This window comes from Panthera leo, chromosome A3 (genome assembly GCF_018350215.1).
Source record: "Panthera leo isolate Ple1 chromosome A3, P.leo_Ple1_pat1.1, whole genome shotgun sequence".
Classification (NCBI taxonomy): Eukaryota; Metazoa; Chordata; class Mammalia; order Carnivora; family Felidae; genus Panthera; species Panthera leo.
In genome coordinates, this window is record NC_056681.1 from 4,864,542 (window position 1) to 4,891,646 (window position 27,105).

The 27,105-nt window shown below is 50.7% G+C and overlaps 1 protein-coding gene across 1 annotated transcript in view; it reads right to left on the bottom strand.

Moving 5' to 3' along the window:
• Window positions 1–15,197: 15,197 nt before the first annotated feature.
• The window catches only part of VAPB (VAMP associated protein B and C), a 52,452-nt gene continuing 40,544 nt past the window's right edge, over window positions 15,198–27,105 (bottom strand). Inside the window, exons 3-6 of the mRNA XM_042930556.1 lie at window positions 25,301–25,404; window positions 21,881–21,961; window positions 19,802–19,978; window positions 15,198–16,856 (exon numbers count right to left, since the gene is read on the bottom strand). Coding sequence (XP_042786490.1) covers window positions 16,698–16,856; window positions 19,802–19,978; window positions 21,881–21,961; window positions 25,301–25,404 — 521 coding nt within the window. The 3' untranslated portion in view covers window positions 15,198–16,697. The remainder of the gene's footprint in view (window positions 16,857–19,801; window positions 19,979–21,880; window positions 21,962–25,300; window positions 25,405–27,105) is intronic.

Consider the following 27,105-nt stretch of genomic DNA (forward strand, 5'->3'; position numbering starts at 1 on the left):
TTGCCGTTTCTCTTTCCCTCCCTGCCCCCCACCCCCACCTCCATCCTCAGAAGCTTGGCTTTTTCTAGTCTCCTGCTTAGGGAGGCCAACCATCAGTAACCCCGAACAGCGGCCTCCGTTCCATCATGCCATCTCTTCCTTATAATGCGTACGGATCACCGTCAGAAATGACCTCTTGCATTCATGTTTATTCTCTGCCTCCTCTACCGCAGCTGTGAGCTCCGTGGGAATGGGGAGGGTCTCTGCCGTCTTTTCCAGCAGCTTCGGCAGTGCCTGCCACGTGCTAGCGACCTCAGTAAATACAGCCGAGTAAACAAACGTTGACGGTCCTGCTTAATCCCCACACCAAGACCTGCGAAGAGGCCACAGACACACTCCAGGCATAGCGTCCCTCATGGTGGGGGGGTGGGGGGGGGCGGGCAACAGGCTAGGTGAGGGGTGGGTGACTGTATCTTGCTCGGGGGGGATGCTGAAGGCACAGGCCGGAGAAGGGGCCTTGCCCAGCTGCTCCCCAGAACCCGAGGGCTAAGTCTCTGTCTTGGGGTGTCCTTCCGGGGTTCCAGTCCCTCACAGGGGTGGGATTCCTTGACTGTATTTGGGGAAAGCAAGTCAGAGCTGCTCTGTGGGGCACAGCATGAGCCACTTCTAACGGGAGGCTCTCTGGACTGGACTGAGATGCCCTCTCTCCCAGGGCCGCTTGGTTCTGGAGCGGCTGATGCTGGTAGAAAATATCATGGCCGGAGAGAAAGACCACAGGCCTTTTCTCCTGGGCAAGAGGCCGTGCTTCCCAGACTCTGGGCTGAAATAAGGAGGGGTCATCCGGGCGGCCCGAGGGGGCTGGGGAGGAGCCCACAGACTCCAGCCTTCTGGCTCCTTCCTTGGCTCCTTATAATACCCTCCACATAGAACCCAGGATGGCTTTAATCAACGGAGGGGAAAGTAAAACCTATAGTTCTAGCTCAAAACAAAACAACACAAAATTAATGTTCTCCATTCTATGTTCAGTCACGTTTAAAAGGGGAAAAAAAAAAACCCATGCAGTTTATAATTTCATAGTGCAAGCTCCCAGGAGAGTAAATGAGCTTTTTTTTTTTTTTTTAATAAAAAGTTTAAATTGTATACAGCTCTCAGAGGCCCATTAACTACCAGATGCTGGTTATCAGAAGAAGCTATTTCTTTGCCTTCTCTAAGCGAATGTGTTTAATCTCCCAGCGGTGCTACCGGCCTGGGAAAGAACAGCTCACAGTGATGCGGGCTCTGCCGCCCGCACTCGGCCGGTCTCGGGGGGCCTGGGTGACTCAGGCGAGAGGGAGGCTGCAGGGGGCAGGGCGGGGGTGGCGGCTCCTGACGCAGAGGAGGCAGAGAAGCGCATCAGGGCCGCATCGGGGCCGCGGCCCAGGCCGCCTCCCGGCCATCGGCGGCCGGGGAGCAGGTTCTGCTTCACTGCGGGGGGAGCCTGGCAGCAGCTGGAGACCTGTAATCCGTGCCGGATGGTCCTAAGTGACCGGTTTCCTCCTCCCACACACCCCGCTGGGTGGACGTGAGGGCCCAGGGCCGACCTGGGCCCCCACCTGTCAGGGTCTTCTCACCCCTCCCGCTGCCTGGAATGTCCTACCGCCTTACCCTTCACTGTAAGGAGCCTTTGCTTTGTTTCCTTAGTTCTTGTCGGCCTCTCTTGTTTAGAATAGCAGGCCCTTGTCTGTCTGGCCCCCCACCACGTGCCCAGGGTGGGGAAGGTGCGTGGGCACATAGTAGGAGCTCAGTAAACACTGGTTGAATGAATCAACGCTCTGGGTGCTGATTGGAGGCTCCAAACCGACGAACCACATCCCCTAAATCTGGTTCCGAATTTTCATGTTGCTATATTTTTTTAATAAGATGGGCAGAGAAGGCACATGGGAGGCTCATTCGGTTGAGCATCTGACTCTTGATTTTGGCTCAGGTCATGATCCCAGGGTCGTGGGATTGAGCCCCATGTCGGCCTTCAAGCTGAGCACAGAGCCTGCGTGAGATTCTCTCCCCCTTTCCTTCTGCCCCTCTCCTCTGCTCTCTCTCTCTAAAATAAAAACATTAAAAAAATTTTAAAAATAAATAATATAAATAAGTAAATAAGAGCCCAGAACTGCAAATTTGAGGAAATCTGTTTTTTCCTACCCAGGTGGGGCCAACTGCTATCCCAGAATAGGGGGGGCCACACAGCCTGACATGGGATGGGGTCCCCTGGGAGCCCCCCTCAGGTCTCACACATAGTCACAGAGATGTCACAGATGCTCAGCATCATGCAGGCACCTAAGACTCTCCACCCTTAGCTGTGGAGCCCCTGGTTCAGTTCCCTCGCCAGGAGAATGAGCTGAGACGTGTGGAAAGACCATTCCTGGTGAGAGCTTCAAGAGGAAGCAGGGACACATTCTAAGAGGAATGGCTTTCAACAAAAACCTCAGTGAGGATGGGTCTTCTTCAAGTGATGTTGTATTTACTTCCTAAGGGTTATTAATAACCCCCTACTCTCACTCCTACACTTGGTATTTTTTTAATCCCCCAGGAGAATAATAATTAATAAAAAAACCTTAGGTGGTCATTACTTCTGTTAAAATCAACTGTCAGGGAGCACCTGGGTGGCTCAGTCTGTTAAGTGCCCAACTTTGGCTCAGGTCATGATCTCACAGATTCGTGAGTTCGAACCCCACATCAGGCTCTGCACTGTCAGAGGATTCTCTCTCTCTCTCTCTCTCTCTGCCCCTCCCCTGCTCTCTCTCTTTCTGTCTCAAAAATAAACATAAAAAAAAATCAACCGTCAGTTTATTAAGAACTGCATGTACGTACTGAGCACCCAACATGGGCCAGGCAGAACACATACCTTCACATCTACCTCCTTCTGAAATCCCAATAAATTACAGAAAGAGAACAAAAAGGCACAAGATCACATGGACACATGGAAAAGGAGAAGAGAACACAGTCAACGAGAGATGGCAGCAACCTTCTGGAGTCTGGAGGTCTGATGGGCAACATATTGACAGCAGGTGACAGAGAGCAGAGAAAAGGTGGGCTGCCAGGCCAGTTGAGGGGGAGGGGTCAGAAGCAAGTCCACTCGTGCCCCCAAAGTCTTAGCAAGTGGTGGCCCAAGGAACCTCAGAAGCAAAAGAGCCCTGGGGCTGAAAACAGGACTATTTCAAAGTCTACAAAGGAGGTCTAGCCCCAGATTCTCTTCCTAACCCCTGTATGAAACCTGAAGTGTTATCAGGGGATGTCTGGACTTAGAGACTCTCCAGGGCAAGATGTCATGCTAAAAGCAGAGGTAGCAAATAAAAGTCTACACATTAAACTGTTGGGTTTCACAGTTTTTGTTTTTGTTTTTTTTTCCTTGAGAGGTCAGTCTTCTGCTGCCAGGCAGGAGACAGGAAGATTCCAGAGCCAGAAGTTCCCCGGGGAGGTATCTGTGAGGTCCCTGCCCAGTAAGCCTGCATGGATACCTACCATTCGGCAAAGCCCGCCTACACAAATGCAGCTTCCCATCAGCCTTTTGGTGTTTAACTCGTAAATATATTAAAGGACAGTCAAGGATCACCAGACATTTAAGGAAAGTCTCCAAAATGACAGAGAATAAAACCTGGTCCAAAGTGACTAGTATGAAGCAGATAATGCAGGGGACAGAACAACAACAAAAAGAACTATACCACCCTCAGTGAAAACAATGCTAACCTTTTAAAGACCATCGCCATTATCTAGTCCCTCTTATTCACAGAACAAGAAAAAAGTAACTATAATATCCTCAGTGAAAAGAACACATATATCTAGCAAGAGCAGGCTGTTATAAGCAAACAATAGTAATTAGAAAGGAAAGACTCTTGAAAATTATAAATACAATAGCAAATAAAAATCAAGAGAAAGTTGGAAATTAAAGTTGAATAATTTCCCCAGAAATTTAAAAAAAAAAAATGGATCAGGAGTTAAAATGGTATTAGACTTCTTAAGGGCAACACTGGAAGCCGGCAATCAGCAAACAACGTTCTCAAAACCCTCCAAATGATTTCTGACCTTGATTTTTATACCCAGTACAACTATCACTCAAGTGTGAGGGCAGAATGGACCATTTTCAGATATGTAAAGTTCTCAGAAAAGTTATCTCCCATACTCCTTTCTCAGAAACCAGCTTAAGGATGTGCTCCACCACAATAAGGATGTAAAACAAGAAAGAGGAAGCTAGAGATCTGGAAAACGGGATCAACCCAAAAGAGAACAAAGGAAGATGACGGTGAAGGAAGGGACTTCCTGGGATGAGAGCTGTGCAGCAGGTCTAGAGACCAATCAGTCCAGAGAGCAACAAGAGAATGGAGGGCTCCAGGCGGGACTTTTCTGAGAAAATACATAAAAATCACAGAGTACCTGGGCACCTGGGTGGCTCAGTTGGTTAAGCATCTGACTTTGGCTCAAGTCATGATGTCACAGTTCATGTGTTCAAGCCCCACATCGGGCTCTGTGCTGACAGCTTAGATCCTGAAGCCTACTTCAGATTCTGTCTCTCTTTCTCTCTCTCTGCCTCTCCCCTGCTTGTGCTCTCTCTCAAAAATAAACATTAAAAAAAAATTACACAGTACCTGACATGTGAATGCTCTTACACTTCTGTCAGAGTCTGGGGCTGAATTAATTATAAAGATATATAAGAAACTAAGAGGGGCGCCTGGGTGGCTCAGTCGGTTGGGCAATCGACTTCGGCTCAGGTCATGATCTCGCAGTTTGTGAGTTCGAGCCCTGCATGCGGCTCTGTGCTGACAGCTCAGAGCCTGGAGCCTGCTTCGGATTCTGTGTCTCTCCCCTCTGTCTAACCCTCCCCTGCTCACGCTCTGTGTCTCTCTGTCTCTCAATAATAAATAAACATTTAAAAAAAAAAAAAGAAACTAAGTGGCTCAGTTGGTTAAGTGTTTAACTCTTGATCTCAGCTCAGGTCTTTACCTCAGGGTTGTGAGTTTAAGCCCCATATTGGTCTCCACACTGGGCGTAGAGAAAGGAAGGAAGGAAGAGAGAGAGAGAGAAAGAAAGAAAGAGAGAGACAAAGAGAGAGAGAGACAAAGAGAGAGAGAGAGAAAGAGACAGAAAAAGAGAGAGGGAGAGGAAGGAAGGAAGGAAGGAAGGAAGGAAGGAAGGAAGGAAGGAAAAGAGAGAGAGAAAGAAAGAGATGAAGAGAGAGAGAGAAAGAGACAGAGAGAGAGAAAGAGAGAGAGGGAGAGGAAGGAAGGAAGGAAACTAAGCAAACAAAACACTGGGACTTAGTAACTTGGGAAGGGGGATAAAGGTTATATATAAAAGGGAAATATGGGGGCACCTAGGTGGCTCAGTCGGTTAAGCTTCCGACTCTTGGTTTCAGCTCAGGTCATGATCTCACAGTTCATGAGATCGAGCCCCGCACCGGGCTCTGTGCTGACAGCTCGGAGCCTGCTTGGCATTTTCTCTCTCCTTCTCTCTCTACCCCTCCCCTGCTCTCTCTCTCCCTCTCAAAATAAATAAATAAATAAACATAAAAAAATACTATCGACAATAGCGAGATTATGGAAAGAGCCCAAATGGCCATCACTGATGAATAGATAAAGAAGATGTGGTTTATACATACAATGGAATACTATTTGGTGATCAAAAAGGATGAAATCTTGCCATTTGCAGCAATGTGGATGGTACTAGAGTGTATTATGCTAAGTGAAATAAGTCAGCCAGCCACAAACAAGTATCATAGGATTTTACTCATATGTGGAATTTAAGAAACACAACAGATGAACACAGGGGAAGGGAAGGGAAAATAAGATAAAAACAGAGAGGGAGGCAAACCGTAAGAGACTTTTGCTTTTATTTTTTTAACGTTTATTTATTTTTGAGACAGAGAGAGACAGAGCATGAACGGGGGAGGGTCAGAGAGATCATGACCTGAGCCGAAGTCGGGCGCCTAACCGACTAAGCCACCCAGGCGCCCCCATAAGAGACTTTTAAACACAGAGAACAAACTGAGGGGTGCCGGAGGGAAGGTGGGTGGGGGGATGGGCTAGACGGGGGATGGGCATTCAGGAGGGCGCTTGTTGGGATGAGCACTGGGCGTCGTATGGAAGGGATGAACCACTAAATTCTACTCCTGAATCCATTACTACACTATATGTTAGCTAATGTGGATTTAAATTAAATAAATAAATAAAGTATAAGTAAATAAATAAATAAATAAATAAGTAAATGGGAAATATAATCATAGAACGGACAATACCTTGCTGTGAACAACATTTAAATCTTTATCAAGCAAAAGGATACCGACAGAGCCAAAAACTGTGACATAACACTATGAGAGGGAGGGAAAGAGACTGTGTTTCAGACGGGGGTGGAGAGAAAGGTTATATTGGAACTAATCCTTACCTTCCTTAGAAGGAAAACTCAAGAAAAAGTAATATAGCCCCATGATTAAGAAATACAAATGCTAGGGGCGCCTGGGTGGCTCAGTCAGTTGAGCGTCTGACTTCAGCTCAGGTCGTGATCTCGTGGTCGGTGAGTTCGAGCCCCGCGTCGGGCTCGGTGCTGACAGCTCGGGGCCTGGAGCCCGCTTCGGATTCTGTGTCTCCCTCTCTCTCTGCCCCTCCCCCGCTCGTGCTCTGTCTCCCTCTGTCTCAAAAATAAACATACATTAAAAAAAAGTTAAAAAGAAGAGAAATACAAATGCTAATAAGATTGCTGCCTGGACAAGCGGGAAGCAGGGCCATGAGGGTTACCGGCTTTCGTTGCGAGCCTGTGAGAACTGCTTTGCATGCGACACTATACACGGGACGGGCTTTGGTACAAGGTAAGAGCACCGCGAAACGCACGACGCGTGAAAAGATGCTCAGCATCGCGCATCACCGGGGAGATGCAAGCCAAACCCACGATGAGCTGTCACCTCACACCTGGCAGAATGGCTAGACTCGGGAGCACAAGAAACGACAGGTGTCGGTGAGGGTGTGGAGAAGTGGGACCCGCCCACACCGGGTGCAGCCGCTCTGGCAAGTAGGCGGGTTGCTCAGAAAGTTAAAACCAGAACGACCCTGTGCTCCAACAATCCCACTACTGGGTATTTACCAAGACACTGATTCAAAGAGGTACGTGCTCCCCTGTGTTCACGGCCGCGGCGTCTACAAGCACCAAGTCACGAAAACAGCCCAAGCGTGTGCTGACTGATGAAGGGGTAAGGGAGATGTGGTGTAAAACGAGGGAACATTACGCAGCCATAAAAAAGAAGGGAATCGCGCCAGGTTCAATGACAGGGATGGAGCTAGAGAGTATAATGCCAAGCAGAATGGCAGAGAAAGACAAATACCACAGGATTTCACTCCCGCGTCGAACTGAAGAAACAAAACCAATGAGCAGAGGGCGGGGAGGGAGGGAGAGACAAACCAAGAAGCAGACTTTAAAAAAATTTCTTTTAACGTTTATTTATGTTTGAGAGACGGAGACAGAGTGCAAGCGGGGGAGGGGCAGAGGAGGAGGGAGACACAGCATCCGAAGCAGGTTCCGGGCTCTGAGCTGGGGGGGGGGGGGGGGGGGGGGGGGGGACAGCAGTTGCGTTTGTACAAATCAGACTCATCCTCAGTGTCTGAGACTGAGGGAAACACCGGAGAAAATGCCCAAAGCACCAGCCCTGAGCTGCCAGCCCCTCCTCTTTGATGGTTTTATCATTACTTTCTGTGCTTAGGAGTCACATTTAGGACCTTGGACAATGTGACTGCAGGGGGGGCGGGAGGTTGAAATATAACAATGGGTCTTGCCTTGACTTTCAAAAGCCTCCTGCCTTCTATACACATTTTCCTAACATTTTTGCAGTAGCATTAAAGGCACATTTTTCAAAAAGTCCATAACACGAATGTTGTGTTTCTCCAAGTTTTTGCTTTTCTTCTTTGAAGTGATTTTGCTTGTCAAACGCTGCTAAGAACACAGAAACAGAAGTTCTACTCGGACTCAGACAAGCCTCAGCTCTAAGCGCAGCTCCCGAGGCGGGGGGGGGGGGGGGGGTTCCGTTTCTGGGGGGTTGGCTGGGTCTCCCCCATCCCAGGACCCTGGCAACTTCCCCCGTGGCAGATGTGTCTCCTGACGCACTAGTGATGGGATGGGATACTAGTGAGAGAGAGAATATGCCAGAACGGCTCCTGCGACTTTTGGCTGGAACACACCTCTCTGCCACAGCCTGGATCTAACCGTCTAAGGGTGACCACCGTTTTGAGCCCCTTACAGGACCGCCCACGGTCTGGGCTGCTGAAATGTGCCTCATTTGTGCCATGTGTGAAAAGGACCCCTGGGAAGCAGGGAGAGAAGCTCATTTAGACTAACACAACTGTGACGCCGCTAGGAGAGGTCACAAATGGGAGCTCCATTAGTTGGCAATAAAGGATTATCTCCCGCTGCCCAATCCGTTCCTATGCACTCTGCAGCAAGTGATTTTCCCATTAGTAAAATACTGTACGTTTCTGCTTCCACCCTCACACATGTAAGCCTTTAGAATCTTCATTTTTGCTCTTCTACGACTGGCCCTTTGCACGGTAAGCCTTTACTTCCTTTGAATTTCCACCACCCCAGATCTTCACGAGCGTGTTCAAAGGGCCTTTACACGTAGGAGAGGCAGCTCAGCCTCGTGCAAAGAAATGTGGGCCGAAACTAAGAAACCGTGCGCCTTTTCCAGACGAGCAAGGATCGAAACATCAGACATCGCGACGTGCTGGTGGCAGGGGGAGGCGGGCAGTGCCGGGACCACGAGCCGGGGCATCCTCCTTGGAAGACGACGTGGAAGTCGCAGACTTTAAAACGAGAGCCCCCTCTGACTCAAACGTTCCTCTTCCAGACCCGTCCCAAGCTACCCTTGCTCACGCAAAGGGGTGTTGCCATAGCCGTGTTTGTAGCAGCAAGACTAGAAACTACTTAAGGGCACCTCCACAGAGGGCTGGCCAAGTAAGTTAATTCCGGGCACATCACAGAGGGAAACGAGAGAGCCGTTAAGAAAATGCGTGTGGACACAACATGATGTCGAACAGATGACAAAGTCAAAAAGCAACAGACACGGCAGGGCAGGTAGTGTAACGCACAGGGTATGTGCACACAGACACACGGGCAGGGGCGATCTCTGGAAAGGGTCAAACAAGAAACTGGAAACTCCAGGAGTCTCTGGAGAAGGGCAGTGGGTTCGGGCCTCAGGGGGGACTCTGTGGTATCTTTTGGACTTGCGTGAAGTCTTACAGTCTGCGTGTGTCACTCTCCCGAGAGAAGTTAAAATGTCCTCGTTAGCGTCTTAAAAATACCGTCAGATGGAGAACCGTCCACCACTGTGAAAGACAGAAGTCGCCCCACCTCGCAGACTTGGAAGCCATCTACACCAGCCAGGACTCTGTATATACCATCAGTGACAAATGCCCCCCACCCCGCTCCCCCAGGAAAGTGCAGGAATGCGTGCCTGGCCCCCATACTGAGTCTCCCTGGACCAGTTTCCTCATCAGTAAAATGAGGAAGTTGACCTAAGTCACCCCTTAAGTCGGCTCCCGTCACGCAAAGTATCTATGATTTTCCATTTACACGGATTTTATGTTCCTAAGAGTCGGTGAAAGAATAAAGCGACGGGCTCTAGTGTGTTCTCTAAAGCATATCCGAATGCTCTTAAGCCATCCATTCAAAATAATTTTACACTGAAGCATCCTTTAAATATATTCAGAGCACAGAATTTATTGAACAGAATGCGGAGACAGCTAGTACAAAAGTTTATGCCTCGGCCGGACAGGTCTCATCAGGCTGACACGGAACATGTAAGAACATGCTGTGAATGGCTCCTTCGATCAGGCCGCTGCAGAAATACATCTCCTTCCCTCCGGGAAACGTAAAGTCAGCCATAAAACCATGAATTTATTACATATCAGATAACCAAAACGTACGATGGGAAAGAGGCCTTTCCTGCACAAACTTTTAAAATGGATTCTATGTCAAAACAGGAAATAACAACTTAAAATACAGAAAAGAAACGTTAAGAACACGAAAGCATTCTAAGACGTCGCTTAAAATACTCGATTCCCAAGACGTTCCTGTACATCGAAGTCAGGGCAAAAACACACGCCACATACCGCGGAGAGAAAGACGTAAGGCAGACCAGGGACGGCATGTGCCATCGAAATGACTCTTTGCTCACAGAGGAGAGGGGAAGGTGAGGGGGACCTTTAAACAGACCACTCTGAGTTTCTCAGAGGAAGTTTCAAATGGCAGCAGTTTATAAATTCTTTAAGAAAGGAAATGCGAGCCGCAGAAACGAGAGCCAAATGCATTTTGCCGTCTTGCGTGTATACAGAAGCTTGCGGCACCTTACCGAGGCTGCTTACAAACGGAACACACAAAAACAAATCGCTCCCATTGATTACCTCCTCCGCATCTCCTACAGTATCTAACACACACAAGGTAAACGGGTAAGTGGTTGCCAGATGAGTGACTGTTGGAAGCGGGCGGCTCTTGTACACATGGTCTCAGTATCGCAGACAATAAATTCTGACCTTTGAATCCAAGTAAAAGAGTCAATGGGAAAAAATATCCTTCTATGAATGCCGCGGGAGAGGGTAACAGCTGAGTGGAGTTTACTTCTAAGATAACAAAAGAAAGATGGGAATGCAGGCATCCGGCTCTTCAAAAAAGAACCAGACCTTGTTCGTATCGCATGGAAGACCACGGAGACGACGTTGAGAAACATGCATGCTAATCTACATTCGTTTTTAAATCACAAAAAGCGATGCATCCTTGTTAGCCGTAATGAAACCGTGCTGAGATATCTGCTGTGTCTACCCTAGCCGGTGTGCACTGAAGGGAAACGCGAAGTCAAAGGCAACCTGTTTGGCTGCGGCGGGCCAAGGCGTTGGGTGGGAGTCAAATGAAAGGCTGGGGCGGCAGCCGGGCCTGCAGAGGCCGGGCTGGGCTCCTGCCGCTCGTCAAGATGCAGTGAGTGTCCGTCAGTCCTGCACCCACGTCCATTAGCCAAATGATTAAATATACGTCAACCCTGTGCTATATAATAAAGTAATTCTAATAGGGCATTGTCACAGGATCAATGTTTCCTGGTTTCAAAATAAACATCAGCATTTATCTAGCAGCAGAAAACTATTATCCCAGGGTACTGTTTTATTCAACTGACATCTTTTAATCAAAGCAATCCATATTGTGGCAACATTCCAAGGTATCGTAATTGCAAATATCTACGGCAAGTTAGGTAATAGCTGTATTTTGGTTGCTGGCTTTTTCTGCTTCTTCTACAGAGTCGATGCAGACATTCTGTGATGAATTAATTCCATTAGGGAAAACATCGGAAGTGACTGTATGACTCGAGACCACGTCTCACCTGCCTCCACGGGTTCCCTTCTAACTATCAGACGCAACCGTTCGTGTGCGTTCGTGTCTCCTGGATGTTTGTGTAATGAAAGCGAGTAAAACGAAACCTTGTTTTTCAGCGGCACCGATGTAGCTGAACACCCCCACGGAGGGAGGTCTGGATCCCCCCCGGCAAGGGGCGGGAGGCCTTGTCCACCCCAGGTAACACCCGGGGAGTCTGAGCCCCGTGGACGGGACTCGGGTGCAGGGGTGAGCCGGCTGGGGGTCTCGCTGGAGACGCATGCTCACAGCCTTCCGGGCCTGCCTCTGGGCTGCTGCCCACCCCCCCCCCCCCATCAGGGTCTGCTGTGACTCGCTCCCTTCCGTGACTTCCCGGAGAAGGGCAGCGCTGACTCGGGGAGAGGTCTGAGCCTGGCAGCTCGGCGGTTTTCAAACCCCGGCGGGCCACTTCCGGGATGCCAGTTTTAATGAACTGCCCTCGCTCCGCATTTAATTTACAAGTTATGTAAAGCCTCCGCAGAAAAGCATCCTCGCCACTGCCTCGCCGAGACAGACGGGCAATTTTCTTTCTACGGCCCCCAAATTCATTCCCCAGGAGCATCAGGCAGAGATCTTCAGGCGATGAGAAAATGGAAACACGCGCATTTCTGCACCGCCTGAAGTGTGTTTAGTTTCAAAAGGAAAAATAAAACGCATCTCGGCGAAGCTCGCTTCGTCTTCAGAATGAGCGCACAAGCTACGGAGGCGAACACATCGAGGTGCGCGGCCGGTCGGAGCGGCCGGGGCAGGGAGAGCTCGCTCAGCAGCCTTGCAACACGACTGCTCCGAGTGGGACCCGCTCAGAGGCAGCCTTGGTGCCAAATGGGAGGATCTAAGCACTCGCTCGACTCAACCTCTCGGAGGTTCCATTTCCTCGTGTGCACAACAGAGCCCCCGTGCCCCCTGGGTCACAGCAGTCGGGAGGATTCGGCTCCGTGGCGGAATGTACCGAGCGGAGGGAGCGTCGCAACAGTGGCAACTTTCTCTAAAAGGCCCCTATCAAAGCGGCTCTGAGGAAGGCTACAAAGAGGGGAGGGGAGGGGGAAGCCACCTACAGATCCAATCAGGCCAGGGCCACCCTGAGGGACCCCACTTTACGTGCGGCACGTGTGGTCTCCGAGCTGCCCTTCGGGTACCGGAGAGTAATCGCAGGCCGCGCCAGATCTGTGCACGGGGACCAGGGACATCCGTCCACTGTTCGGGGGGCTTTCTAAATACGAGTCCGTTTCTGCTGGTCTTTGGAAGCATTCGCTTCCAGCCAGCGGCAAACACACCCAAGCTTAACCGAGACAGGGCTGCCCAGAGTGCTCGCTTCTGACAACTCCAGAGTTTTGAGTCGGTCCGCCTCCAGCCGGCCGGACTCAACAGAAAGGGGCCGGGAGGCCGCCCTCAGTGAGCTGCCATCGCCAGCAGGGGGCGCAGCGGCCTCTTCACCTGAGAAGGGCTGGGAGAGGGGCGTTACTCAAGGGTTCAAGGTGACTGACGCCCAGGTCCCATCTCTCTCGTTTTTTCCTTTTCAAACCAAGAATTCCACAAACCGTAACCAGAAACTTGTAAATGGTCCAGTTCTTTAGAGAAAGGGGCTGAAAATGACAAACGCTGTTGCATTTTGGCATGGATTCTGAGTTTGCAAATATAAAGATTTGTGAGTGCAAAAAATATAGGCACCATTTGAAAAATGTTAAGCTACTTACATATGGTACATATGCTACACACACACGCACACACGCGCGCGCACACACACACACACACGAGTTTGTTTTCAAATTAATTTGAAAGGCTATTTAGCTCTGAGCCATCACTGCATTCAGTTATATCTGACTCAACACAGCCTGCAAGTCCGCGCTGATATCTTTCGATAGCAATTCTGTTCCTGGGATTTGTTTGAAAGCGTTTAGGTTTTCACGGATCACTGGAGGTTCCTCATTTTTCCCCCTTCTGTGTTATGTAGGTATAAGCCGTCTCTCTAGGCATAAACTGTCCACTGGTAAAAATCAATTTTGATTTTATCAGTATTTATTACTGCTGGTGCCAGCAATTTAGAAGACTAGGGAGGGAAACGAAACATGCAAACTAGGAGAAGGAAAAAAATTAAAGCCGGGTCCTCATACCTACAAATAACACAGCCTGCTGTCTTCAAGAGGTATTTTGGTACTGTGTGGAGAGAGCTTAAATTATCAATTTAAAAATTCAATCAATAAAAATTTAGAGGACTCTCTTATTGCTTACATTGCTTATGTATTTGTGGGCTTGGTGGCAGGTCCCTATGAGGGCACCGCTCCCAGAGGGGCTGGAAAGCGGTGCCCGAGGGCAGGCGGGGGGGGGGGGGGGGGGGGGGGGGGAGGGGAGGGGTGGCTTGCTTCCGGGCTGGCACCCCGGCCGGCATCAGCCCTGCCCGCGCCAGGCCAGTTTGTTCTGATTACCTCCTCTTGGGGCAGGACAGACCCACGTCAGGGGAACACACATCCACCTCTTTGCCTTTCCTCTCATTCCTTCTCTTCTGTCATTCTCATCTGAGCAAAAGACACTCAAAAGGTGCGTACTCCTCCAGGTTCCAGATCTTGACTGTCTGTGGCTCCCGCAACGGTCCCAGACCCTTGGCAGTGCTTGCCCCCCACACACTCACCCTCTCCTGACACGCCCTTCACCAACTGCATGGTTCCAGGACATCCAGTCTGCCCACCATCACCCTCCGTCTCTCCCCGGGGAGTTCCCTTCTTCTGCTCAGAAAGTTCCATAAACTAACATGCGCTCACCAAATCTTAACCTCCAAAGAAGAAAGAGATTTTACAGGATGATTAGTCAGAAAGAAGACAACTCTGGATCTCAAATTCAGATTTTCAGCTGTGAGCAAAATGCCCTCATCTTTGAGAAGCTGAATGCTGGCTCCTACATATACATGAGACACTAAATCGCTTTGCAAGACCCAAAACAGAAAGGAAATCCGAGGCACTCTTTTCAAGAACTCACTCGCCCCAGGATGGGCACGGGCAGACTCCAGCCTCACCGGCCAAATCCCACCAGCCGTTCCTGTGAGTGAGGTTTTGTGGGAACGCACAGCCACGCCCTTCGAGAACGAGTCTGCAGCCCTCTGCTCTAGAGAAACAGGAACAGCTGGAGACTCTGCTGGTCACTTCCCGTCAAGGCCATCGGGGGCTGCCAGCCACGAAGAGTGGTTGGCTGCAGCTCCCGCACCTGGACAGACTGGAGTCCGCTTACAGAAAACTCACGGCAGGAAGCGTCTCATTCTGTTCCGGAAGCCCCCGGATCCGCACGCACGAGAGAAGACTGGACACTAACTTCCACTCGGGCGGCCCTCCACGTCGGGCGCTCTCAACGCGGTCTGACCAACAGGTGTGTGGCTGAGAAGCAGGGCCACTCCGTGTTCACCGTGAGCACTCGGGACGCACAGGAACTTCTCGTGAAGACAGAAGCTACTTACTTACTCAGCCTACAGGCATCCAGCTGCCAGGCTTGAGGTCCCTGACCAGACCCCCGGAGCCACAGCCAAGGCCCTTGCGCCCCAGCCAAGTTCAGGAGCAATGTGACTCAAGCGAATGACTTCTAACGACCTTCTTCCTTTTGACGGATCTGTCTTTTCAAACCCACCCACTCCCTGGAGCCGCATTCAGCCTGCCTTTCACTCGTCTTTCCTGCCTGGCTCCTTGACCCAAAGGAGAGTTCTTTTCCTCCCGGAGGGCAAGGTAATGGAAGGGCGAGGGTGACCAGTTGCTTAAGATTTTCAACAGTTTTATTTTTATACTTTCAGTTGAAGCCAACGCCACGCGTGCGCACACACACACACACACACACACGCACACACACACACACACACGTATATAGCTATATCTATATTTAAATCATTAAACATGTATTTTCATTGATAGGGCTCATTTTAAAGCCAACCTTCCAATAACAAAATAATAACGAGGATCACAAAAATAATAACTTCCCCTCTACAGCAAAGGTGACAAAATGACAAAAGAACTCTTAATTCTGGGGCTTTATTTTAATTTTTTTTCTTTTTGAGATGCTACATAGTCGAACAGAATTGGATTGGTCTTTTATGGCATAAAATTAATTTACAGTCAAACTCTCAATAACTACTTGACGACTATCTGAAGAGCCTGTGGCCCCTCTCCCGGCCCCCACCCAGCTGGCTCCCTCTCCGCCACCACCCTGCCGCCCCATTTCGGGCCAGGGCCACGCGGGAAAGGTCAGGACCAGACTCGGGGCGCACGTGCTGGAAGTGTAAGTGGTGGCTGAGGGACAACGAAGGAACAAGAAAGAACGTCGGCTACTCTTCTCCATCAGAAAGGGTGACAGAGTTGACCGCGGATACTAAGAAAAATTCCCTCTCGGTGACGGCTGTCGTTCGTCTACACAGAGAAACGCTTCGTGGCAGCTGTTCCCCAACGTTCACAGCACCCCCGCCTGCATCGACGCGCAGAGCCCAGAGCCTCGGGGGGGGAGGGGCCCGCAGCCCTCCGGCAGCACAGGTGATTTGGAGGCCACAGCATTAATCATGATCTCGTGGCAATAAGGAAACATGAGAGGAAATACATTAAATAAGTTAAATATGCGTTACACATCTCTGAAGAACAATTCCATCTCACTACATGAACCAACAGTAATTCAGCTTGGTCCCTTTAAGAGAACAAAGCATTGACTTTAATTTCCAAAGTGGTGGGTCAGTCGGTCACCGTCCGCCTCCCGCTCCCGACGGGCAGATCTGACGCTGCCACAGCACAGTTCTTCTGGCTTCTGACCCTGTTCGTCAGTCCCAGGGAACCGACGGCCAGGGCAGAACGTGGAGAAGCAGCCCGGGGAGCGAGGGGGCGGGTGGGGGGTTGCTCTGGGGAGGGGACGGCCCTCCCCACCCCCACCGCACCGGGCTCCGGCTCCCCTGAGGGCCAGCACCAACCGGCAGGAAGACTGTCTCGTTCTAAGAGAGGTAATCAGTCCAGCCACACGTACCAAGGCTACAAATGTTTAAAATGACACTTCCAACATGCCATCATGGTTTAATCACGGTTTCCCTTGTCATTCACAAAGATCATTATGTTCCCCCGATCACTTACTATACATTTTTAACTTTCTAAAAGATTGTTACTTTATAATTTGTGTGTGTGTGTGTGTGTGTGTGCGTGTGTGTATGTGCACGCGTGCGCACGCGTGGGGAGGGGGTAATTTAAAGGCAAGACCTGTGAGATGTCATCATACATTAACTTCTTTTGACACATGGTTATGATAAATTCAAACCCCACAGAATGGCGGGCCCGTCAACGCAGTGTGCCACCCTCCGCCTGCCGCGTCTACAAGGCGATCTTCCCTATGATCACACCGACAATGAAGAACAAAACCACGAGAGCAAGGAGCCGGGCGCTGAGGCCCTCCTCCTTCCCAGCCGTGGCTGACGCGGGGACGGGGCTGTGGCTCTGCACCGTCTTCCTCATGCGAAGTCCGTCTTCTTCCTACGGAAGCAAATGCACATTTTCAAAGACAACCCAAGGCCCCAGAAGCAGAAGTCAGCTGTACAGTTTAGCAGAGCAGGGTGGGCTTTTAAGCACAGACTTGGATCACGTGGTGTGGTCCAGCCTCCTCACTTTTCAAAGGGAGAAACTGAATCCCACAGAGAAGAAGGCACTGGCTTGAGGCCAGGGAGAAAACGCTGCCAGCAGCCGGCCCCTCTTTCCTTCTACCCACCTACACGAGGCTGCCAGTGCACCTTTTTATACCACACATCTAAAGCAGGGCCTCGGTTCCCCGTGACTTACAGAGAAAAAGCTCCCGACGGGGTCCGCCAGGCACATCTGAGACCTGGGACCACCCACCGTCCTGGCCGCGTCTCCGGGCCACCCTTCTACACCCGACCCCAACCCTCTCTGTCCTTCTTCCTCTGATGAGCAGTCTTCCCTGCTCAGGTCATCAATGTGTGAACGACAGGCATTTCCCGAAGCACAAATCTAAAAAATCACAAGAAGCTACACAGGTAGGGGGCCCACAAGGCTTCCAGTGCAGAGGTCTGTAGTTGATGAGTTACATGGAGACTGCTGGATAGAAAACAATGGTATCTGGAATAATATTAAAATGTGACACAGTTTGATCAATGCATCTCAAATATTTTCGACTTAAAGCAAGGAATTCCCGCCAAAGGAGCGACATCCTTTTTCACATCTCTACAGACATTCGGCCACACTTTTCCCTCAACTACGTAGATATGCACAGAATAGAAACCCTTTCTTTCTTCACTGATCCCAAGGCCCAGTGCACATTCCTCAACAGGGCATGCGTCTCTCTACGTGGTCCCCGGCGTGCCTCCGGCTAACGACCCCGTCTGCTCATCCCCAGACTCGTAGGTCCTGGAGACAACAGGCAGCCAGCCCGCCAAGCTGACTCTCCAGGCACTTGGGGCCATCTCTGCGGGACCACTCATCAGTCGGGTCTCCGGGACCCGTGTCCGTGTCTCCCCAGCGACCCCGGTCAACGGGGAGCTCCTCCACGGCAGGGACAGCTCACGTATGCACCCGCAGTGCCGGGTACAGGGGAGGGCCTCGAGAGATGTGTTGGCCAAACGACAGAGGGAAAGGACACAAAACAAGAAATCGGTGTTTGGCAGGATAAAGAATCTTCTAGCGTCAAGACTGGTCTGCTAGTATTGTGAAGATGTTCTGCTCACGGGGCATGGCCAACACCACTGCACAGTGATGAATGAGCGGCGTTATTCGATTAACTTCAAAAAAAAAAATGGGCACAGCAAAATACAGCATTTATTTTATTGGGTTTATATACAAGCTATTTCTACCTATTTATCACTTTAAACGTTTCTGAAGAGAAATACACTCAAGGAGAAGCTTCAGGCAGATCTTAGATTTTTAGCCAAAAAGTAAAGTGTCAGCTTCATAATTTACTCCATACTAAAAGTTACTGAATGAGGCACATCAAGATTCCTGCAAAGAAAGAAGATGATGCCATTTTCCAGACACTGTCAGTTCTCCTATATGTACTACACTGTCAGCATGAAAGAAGGAAAAGTCAACTGAGCTGAATTTCTCATGTGCATCTGGTGCCACGGTAGTTAAAGAGCGACAGTCCAGGGCCTGGTTGGGCAGCAGGACCGAGAAGAAGACAACAGGCCGGCCTCATACTTAAGCTGCAACAGAAGTTCCTAGGATCAGATGCTCAGAAACCTCTTCAAGACCCAAGACCCCGTCTGAAACACACATACTCTTAAAGCCAGAAGGGGCCTCAGACACGTTCTGTGAGTGGAGGCCCAGGAGACGCCGTGACCACCACAGACTCAGAGCGGGTCAAGTGTGAGCGCTCACTACCACAACACGTGAGGGCTCCGGGGCCAAATGAGGTACGCCCTGCCTCCCCCCTCCCCCACCCGTGCAGCCCGACCCTCTAACGCCAGTGCCGACCCCTCCGTCAGCATCCGCCCGCCGGAGACTCGGGGGTCTCCTTCTGTGGGCTCCACCTGTCTGCCGTGACAACTTCCTGTCTCCGAGCTCCTCACCACATTAGTAGTTTGTTGAGACCCTACTGCCCAGACCCACGTAGAATCTCCAAAATCCAGAGTGACGCCTGTGTTAAAACAGAGTACAGGTCAGTATTTACCCTCCTAAAAAAGGGCTCTCATCCAGTGGGGGTGGAGTAGGATTTGAAAATGTGAAGTCAGGATACCCACTGCGGTTTTGTTTTTAATCTCAGAATTTATCTTCAATTTATACTAGTGGGAGGATGACAGAGGCTTTGTTTCTCAACACGAGGACAAGAGTCTGCAGGCTGAAGCGGGAGAATGGGAAAGATGGGGACTCTGGGGCACACAGCCCGGCTTCTCATCTCACTGACCGTGTGATCTCAGGCAAGTCACTTAACCTCTCTGTTCCTCAGTTTCCTCATCTGTAAAGTGGGGATGATGATAATCCCTACACTTCACCAAAGGGTTTAGAAGATCAAATAAATTATAACACACAAAGTACAAGGGAACAAGAATTTGAATAGCTGAGAAACTTCTGCTCAAGGGACGCTGGTTAATTACAGGGCAGGGGGTTGGTTGTTCAGAGCTCTTTTGAGAACCTGATGAAAGCCACAGACATCTCTCCCTGACGAAAGAATGTGCAAATACAAAACAACTCTACAAATTCAGGGATTCATCAACTTCACCACCCAAGACCACAGGAGGAAAGCCCTTGTTTTCTGCAGATTGTCAGGAATAAAATACCACTGGGGCACCTGGCTGGCTCAGTCGGTACAGCATGCGACTCTTGGTCTTGGGGTCGTTGAGTTCGAGCCCCATGTTGGGTGTGGAGATTACTTAAAAGACTTATAAACTCTTTAAAAAAACAAAAAAGAAAGAAAAGAAAAGACAAGAAAAGACAAGAAAAGACAAGAAAAAAGAAGAAAAAGCCATTACCTTGAATTGCTTGTTCTCCTCCCGCAGCCTCTGAACTTCACCTTGCAGCCTCTTACACTCCTCCATGACCTTCTTAACCTCAGTGTCATCCAAAGAGGAGCTCAGAGCTTTAGACACCGTCGGGGTTTCTGTCTTGGATGCGGTTGTGGGTATGATTTTATTTATTTCTACATCATGCTGTTCAGAAATAAATGAAAGCCCAAGTGTCACCAACTATGTAATAAAGGACTTTTTTATGCAAAGTAAAGTAGTTCTCAGCAAACACCACACGTGGTAGCGTTTCATCCACACTGTAAAATGCCACATTTATTTTAAAAATGGATCACTTTATCTAGTATCTTAATAATCTAAAGCAACGGGGCCCCAGAAATTATGGATGAGGGCAAATAATGAAGTTCGGCTGAGACTAATACTTCAAAGAAAGAGGAAAAGGGCCGTGCATACCGCACTAGCAAATCCCCGCCATGCAAACAGTAGCGTATCGTAATCGTACAAGCTCAGGGGTTCCTGGCCACGAGTTACTGTCACCAGGAAGCCCTGAACATCCCCAGGATGGGCTGGGACGGTGGAGGGGGGACGGGGGAGGCCAAGGAGAACGTGACACCGAGGGCGATTTATGTCACGAACTCAGAACTCTGAAGCTGCGTTGCAGGTGAAACGAGCTCGGCGTCTGTGATACGCCAATCCAGGGACGTGCGCGTCCCCCACGTCCCGGCCAAGACGGTCACGACGGCCTCCGGAGAGTGCCCGGGGCGGGGATGTTCAGGTGTGCCGGGGAAAATAGAACAGGCGGGGACCAGCGTGCTGAGGGCTCCGTGCGGCCCCCGGAAAACGACTGGCTCTCCCTGTCGCACCCTCGGGCTCGACCCCTCGTCTTCCAGAGGAGAGGAGGGGTTCCTGCCAGGGCGCCCCCCCACCCCCGCCTCCACAAAGCTGGCTCGGCACAGGGCCGGGAGCCGAACAGCGATGCCGACCTTACCGGGATGTGCAGCGGGAAGAGGAAAAAGCAACAACAAAACAGCCCACTACCCATCCGAGAAAGAGGATAACGGCAGTGGTCAGTCACTGAGCAGGAAGAAAATACTAAGCAGTGGTGACACGTTATCAACAGCATCCCTGGACGCTGCTGTGGACGATGTTAACAATGTGAGCGCTTCGATTTCCCAACTCCAGCTATTAACAGCCAGGGCAGTTGAATATTCTGTGTGTTTCGAACAGTGCTTTTAATACAACTGAAGCTTTTCTGACTAGGTTGAAGGAAGGTCCAAATTAGCACTTCGGATACAGTCTTCTCTTCAACTGGCCACAGGCAAGGGCCATGACAGGCTTGTCCCTTGACCTCCCAGAGAAAAGCCAGTCGACAGCTTGGAGGAAGCCGGTCCTTTCAGCGACCCCCTCCGGCAACACGGGGGGGGGGGGGGGGGTGACTCCCAATGGAGGCGATGATTCCGCCCCCACCCATGCACAACGGGCAACGTCTGGAGACACCTTTGGTTGTCACACGAGAGGGGGGACTACTCGCATCTAGTGAGCAGAGGCCAGGGGTGCTGCTGAACAGCCTACAAGGGCCAGGATGGGCCCCCAGCAGAGGAGGACCCACCCCGATGTTAATAGTGCTGAGGTTGAGAAACCCTAAAGAGGCAGGAGGGGGAAGGGGAAAGAGCGGACGGACAGGGAGACCCGCGACGGAGGTCTGTGGAACAGAACCCGAGAGCCTGTCCGTCAAGCACCATGATCAACGGCAAATTATTCCCTGTTTCAGACTCACCCACTGTTTTACAGCAACCTATAGCTTTGCCAAGTCAAAGAAGTGCTTTAGGATTTAGGACATTGCAACGGCCAACAGGTTGCACTTTTTAAGAAAAAAAAAAATTGTTTCAATTAGGTGTCTTTCTGCAAGCCTCTCAAAGGCTGATTTCCTGGAGGCCCGCTTACTTGTTGACTTCAGCTTATTTTTTTCATCACACGTCAGAGGAAGGAAAATAATTTGCCAACTTAAATCTTGGTTTTGTAGGAGATGGTATGCAAATAAGCATCAGCTTGCAACATTCAATTATTGTTAACCGTAAACATACTTACTGGTTTATCATTTTCTGCTGGCAATTCAAACACACATCTAAGTTTTGAATCCATAAGGTCTTCCGGTTTTGCCTCCTTCCACTAAAACAATTTAAATTTAATAATCAAGATATTACAAAGCTGCCGGAGGAATGATTTTCTTCCTATAACTGACAATTTCAGAAAAACACGCTCAATGAGGAAGCCCTGATGTGTATCGAATAAGGAACTTAGGTCTGCAGAGATTTCAGTAGTTCTAACGACAAGATTAAACACACAGCTTTCCCCGAACGCTTATCACGCTTCACAAGCCCAGTCCCGCCGCCCGATCCCTCCACACCAACCAATGCTCCTCCCTGCTGCTGCTCTATGGGAAGCGCGTGGAACAGAGACGACTGACCATCACCGAAGGAAGAGGAATTGTCTAAATTACGTCCGAATGACCGGAGGCAACTTTGGCTCTCCTCAGGAAGATAAAATGGACTTTGCGGGATACACCCTTCGTAGAGAGAGGCAACGTACACTACCTGGGAGTGGACTTAGAACCACGCTGCCCACTGCCAACGGGGCACAGCTAGCAAGCCAGTGTCCGGGTGGCCCCCCACTCCCTCCAGCCTGCTGGTGGGAACACCTTGCCGGCTAAATCAAATCCATGCTCTGGCATGATGTGCTCCTGGCTCGATCCCCCTCCTCCTGGCAGCGAGGACGGGAATCCCAGGGCATGCTGAGAAGTGCAGGCCAGCACGGCAGGACGTTTACACTACTCCCCCCTCACCCGGGACCATGCAGGAGGCAGCCAGAGCAACAGTGGTCGCAAGAGCCAGCAACGCGCCAAACATCAGAGCGGCCAGATGCATCGGGGCAGGTCCATTCAGTGGAACCGCACGCCATTCAAATGATACCAGAGAGTGTTTGCTCGCACCGAACATTAAGTGAAGAAGCCAGAAACAAGATCTTAAGTTTGTTCCTCTGTACGCACACACGAGCACACGTCTGTGTGCGTGTGTGTGTGTGTCAAAAGAGCATCAAGCAAGGATCACCGCTGGACGCTGCAACCACCGGGTGAGGGCGAGACTGCTGGCGAGCAGGACGTTCACATGGTCTCCAAGTACCTGATTACTCAAGGGTATCACAGAGTACCTATTCCCCAAGGGGCAACTGCGCTTGGACGCGGGGACGCTGGCAGTCACCTCGCCATCGCAACCAAGTGATCCAACTTAGCATCACCAATAGAGGGACGAGCCAGCACTCCGTGCCTCCTGGTACGGTGCGTACAGGATGTTACTTACGGAATATTCTTGCCAAAACGCATTTAACCTGAATGTGATCGTGAGGAAATAACCGAACAAGTCCAGAATGTGGGGCGTACAACAAGCTAACTGGCCTGGACTCTAAAAACTTCAAAGCCACGAAAACAAAAAAGGTTGAGAGTACTCTACTAGACTAAGAACAACTCCAGGCCTGTCTGGAGTAACTGGAAAATGCTGCATCAGGGTCCTTCTGCTAGATAATACGACTGAATTAACGCCAATTTTCTCAGCCAGGGGGACAGTGCTGTGGCTACGCCAGAGACTGTCCCCGCCCTGAAGCACGCACGACCGAAGAGTCGTGAAGCCTGCATCTTACAACCAAGCGGTTCAGCGAAAAAAGAGTTTACAACAGAAATGAAGCAAATGTGGCCAAGTGTTAGATGGTAAATCTGGGCAAAGTTTATATGAGTAGTCACGATATAATTTTTTCTACTTCCTGTACATCAAAACACACACAAAGAAATAGTTTAAAGAAATGGCACAAGGCTCTCAAAAACAGTGGTTAGGTCGAGCATAAGCAAATCTTTTAGTTTTAGTTACTTTTGGTTTTAGTTTTGCTTACGTGTGTATTTCCACGGCTTCCTACGATGGACATTCCCTAGAAGAATTTTTAAGTCTTATAGAAATCATCCTAAAGGGAGCGAAACGGGGGCCTGGCCTACGACGGCCCTCAGACACGGCAACTCTAGACTCCGTGCCCGGTGGCGGAGACACACAGCACGCTGGGTCCCACGGCAACGGGGTCAGTTGGGTTTTTAGCCCCACTTTACAGGTGACCAGACCCTAGGGAGAGTTAATGAAAACTGCCCGCGGCCACAACGGTAGGAAAAGGCAGGACTCAGCTCTACACCACAGACGCCCAAGCCCACGCTCTGGTCTCTGAGCCATGCAGCCAAAGCCAAGCAGAACACACTCTTGGAGTCCCCAGCGTCCCATCTGCCACGAATTTCCTCGCTCACACAAATCAACGTGAAGTGACACATCACGTTCTGGGAAACAGAAGAGAAAGTAGTGAATGCCTCAACAATCATTCTTAGGAAAAGGGGAAGATCGCCTATTGTCACCAATCTCTCTCGAACCTCAAAGTATCTGGCTTCCCCTTTATTTCCTGCCCCAAACGTGAACATCCACCAGGATGGCCAGTAATGCTTTTCTAAGACTGACCGAAAAGGCCGAGCGGTGACACTGGGACGAGGCGGGAAGCTGTGCGTAAAAAGCCCTCGGCACAGAATTTTGGAAGAGAAAAACCACAGTGCCGTGTGAGCCACCGCAGTCTCACGTCTGCAGGCACACCTCGGGTGACCGGTCTCCTAGCCTGGGCTGGCGAGCTGGAAAGTGATGGAAACGTTGAGAGAACCCTGCCCTTCTCTCCCATCCGTGAGGACTGGCCAGTCCGGCCCAGCTGGGGCGGTGGCCCAGGAGGTTATCCACACATGATTCCCATGGCACCAGAATGCCTGCTGATTCATTTAAATGCGTAAGGAGCCTATTTTCAGGAGAATTCCCATTATAATCTTTTCAGAAAACCCAGTAATATAGTATCACTTCTTTGTTTTATAAAAACAAAGCCATCTTATTTTTACCAAAATTAGAGACAGAGTTTAACACGTATTGAAGCAGAGGAAAATGAAATGAGGGAAACAAGGGAGGCAGGGGGGGAATCCATGCTTACCAGAAACAAGCAAAAACTCAACCCTTAAGCATCAGAGGACATTTAGCATCCCACTCTCTCACGTCCCTCTGGGTTCTTGGGGGAGTGATGGGGAGGACACGGTAAGAAATGTCCCGTATAATGAGAGGTATCCTTTTCTGTGGGGGATGGGAGGGGAGACACATAAAGGGGAGGGAGTCCTCAAACATTCAAGACACCATCCATCAGAGCAAGGAAGTGCTGAAGCTAACGGATGTGAAAGTCAGAAGAGTATTCTGGAAAGTTCCATAAAAGGTGAAAATCAAAGTTTGAGAAAACCTGGAAAGGCAGTCAAAGTACAAACCTCCTTGAAAACAACACTCCCCTTTAAAAGCAATGTTGACACATTTTGAAATGCATGCACCCAAAATTCTGCACCTCATCATTTTCTTTGCATTACTGAAAACAAAAGAAAACAAGTAAGAAGCATTCGGTACTTACTACTGCTTCCATATCAGAAGTGTCAGTTGGAGCAAACATAGACTGAACCATAAACTTGTGTTTACTTTTCTCATTGGGATCATAATCGAAAGGCTGTAACATCACTGGGAAAGAAAATATTTCATTAGGAGGGTCAGAGCTCGGTTAGCAGCAGCCATTTGTCACGTTCAAACCCGCATTCCGGTCGTACAGCAGCTTACCAGGGCTCTCGCCGAGCCTCCCGACACCCAGGTGAGCTTAGCAGGGCAAGACGACCGGCGTCTTCTCGGCTCTTCTGGGCTCAAGCCTGAGATCCAGAAAGGCCGGGGGCCTCGCCCCACGCCACGCGGCGGGTAGCGGCACAGCCGACTCGGGCGGGGGATTCGGGCCTCCCGACCCCCAGTCCGCCGCCCTTTCCCCACCGTGCGCCTGGCGCCGCGTCCGCCACGGCCCTTGCGGGACAGGTGAACCGGCGGAAACGGCACCTGCCGGTGGTGCTCCGGGGAACACGCCCAAACCATCTCTTCAGGAAGTGAAACGATAATCCAAGACATTTAAGTGACTGTTCAGTTTTAGCTTTTCTCTGCCCCATTTCCCGTATAAGGCATTCAAGGTAGCGCTGCAAATACGATCTGGCCGATAGGACGTCAGGAAATGTTCACGGCCCGCACACTCACAGCGAGGGGCAAACACCACCTGGGTGCACCCCACATTTTCTCCCCAAACCTGGAGGGGCCTCCCAGAAAGGCTCCCTTGGCTACGTCACACCCACTGCACTGAGGAGGCCCCTTCCCGTTCCCACTGGCTTCCTTAGAACCCACCCTCCTCGTTAAATGGTGGCGGCTTTATTTTTGTTTTAATTTTTCTTTTATGTTTATTTTTGAGAGACAGAGAGACAGAACGTGAGCGGGGGGGGGGGGGGGGGGGGGGAGACGCAGACTCCCAAACAGGCTCTGACGGCACAGAGCCCGACGCGGGGCTCGAACCCATGAGCCGTGAGATCGTGACCTGAGATGAAGTCGGATGCTCAACCGACCGAGCCACCCAGGCGCCCCAAATAGTAGCGGCTTTAAAATACAGCATCTGCTACAAGGCTCTGGCCAAAGCACACACCTGGCTAAGTTCTCCGACACACAACCTCTTCACACGCAGGAAAAGGCATCCGGACCCCGCTAAGAGCCGACGTGGACTCGGCATCTCCCACGCGCAGGAACCCGGGCTGTACTTCAGGTCTACTATTAGCTCATTTAGTCTGTGCGAGGTAGGCACCGCTCCGGAAGTTGTTTTAATGCCCGTTGCAGGCGAAAAAACCGAAGCACAGAAAGGTTACCCGACTCGCCCGAGGTCACAGCACGAAGGGGCGGACGCTCAGAGCGGGCGGGCCTCCGCCAGCGACCGAGTCCCCACCCACTAAGGGCGCCAGCCGCCGTCGTTCTCCACCGGCACCTCTGCCGCGCGACGCTCCCCGGTGTCCTCCTGCCTCTGAGCCCCCCTCTGAGGTGCCATGACCAACCGCCCCTGCAGCCGAGAGGGGGCCCGCGTCCTCCACCCTAGCTTACAAAGGAAGAGCAACACACGGAAGCGACTTCCTCAAAGCCACGGTGCCAGGAAGCAGCACAACTTCTCCGAGGGGCCAAGTGCAAGCCAGCACCCCCTTCGGCCACACCGGTCGCTCCAACATGAGGCAGACGCACACCCTGCACCCCAGGAGCACCGCCACGCACCTCGCGAAGGACCGCGACGGAGAGGAGAAACGCAAACAGCTCGGCCATTCAGGCTGCGGAGGCAGAGTCCCCTCCCTCTCGGGGACACAGAAAGTCCACTGC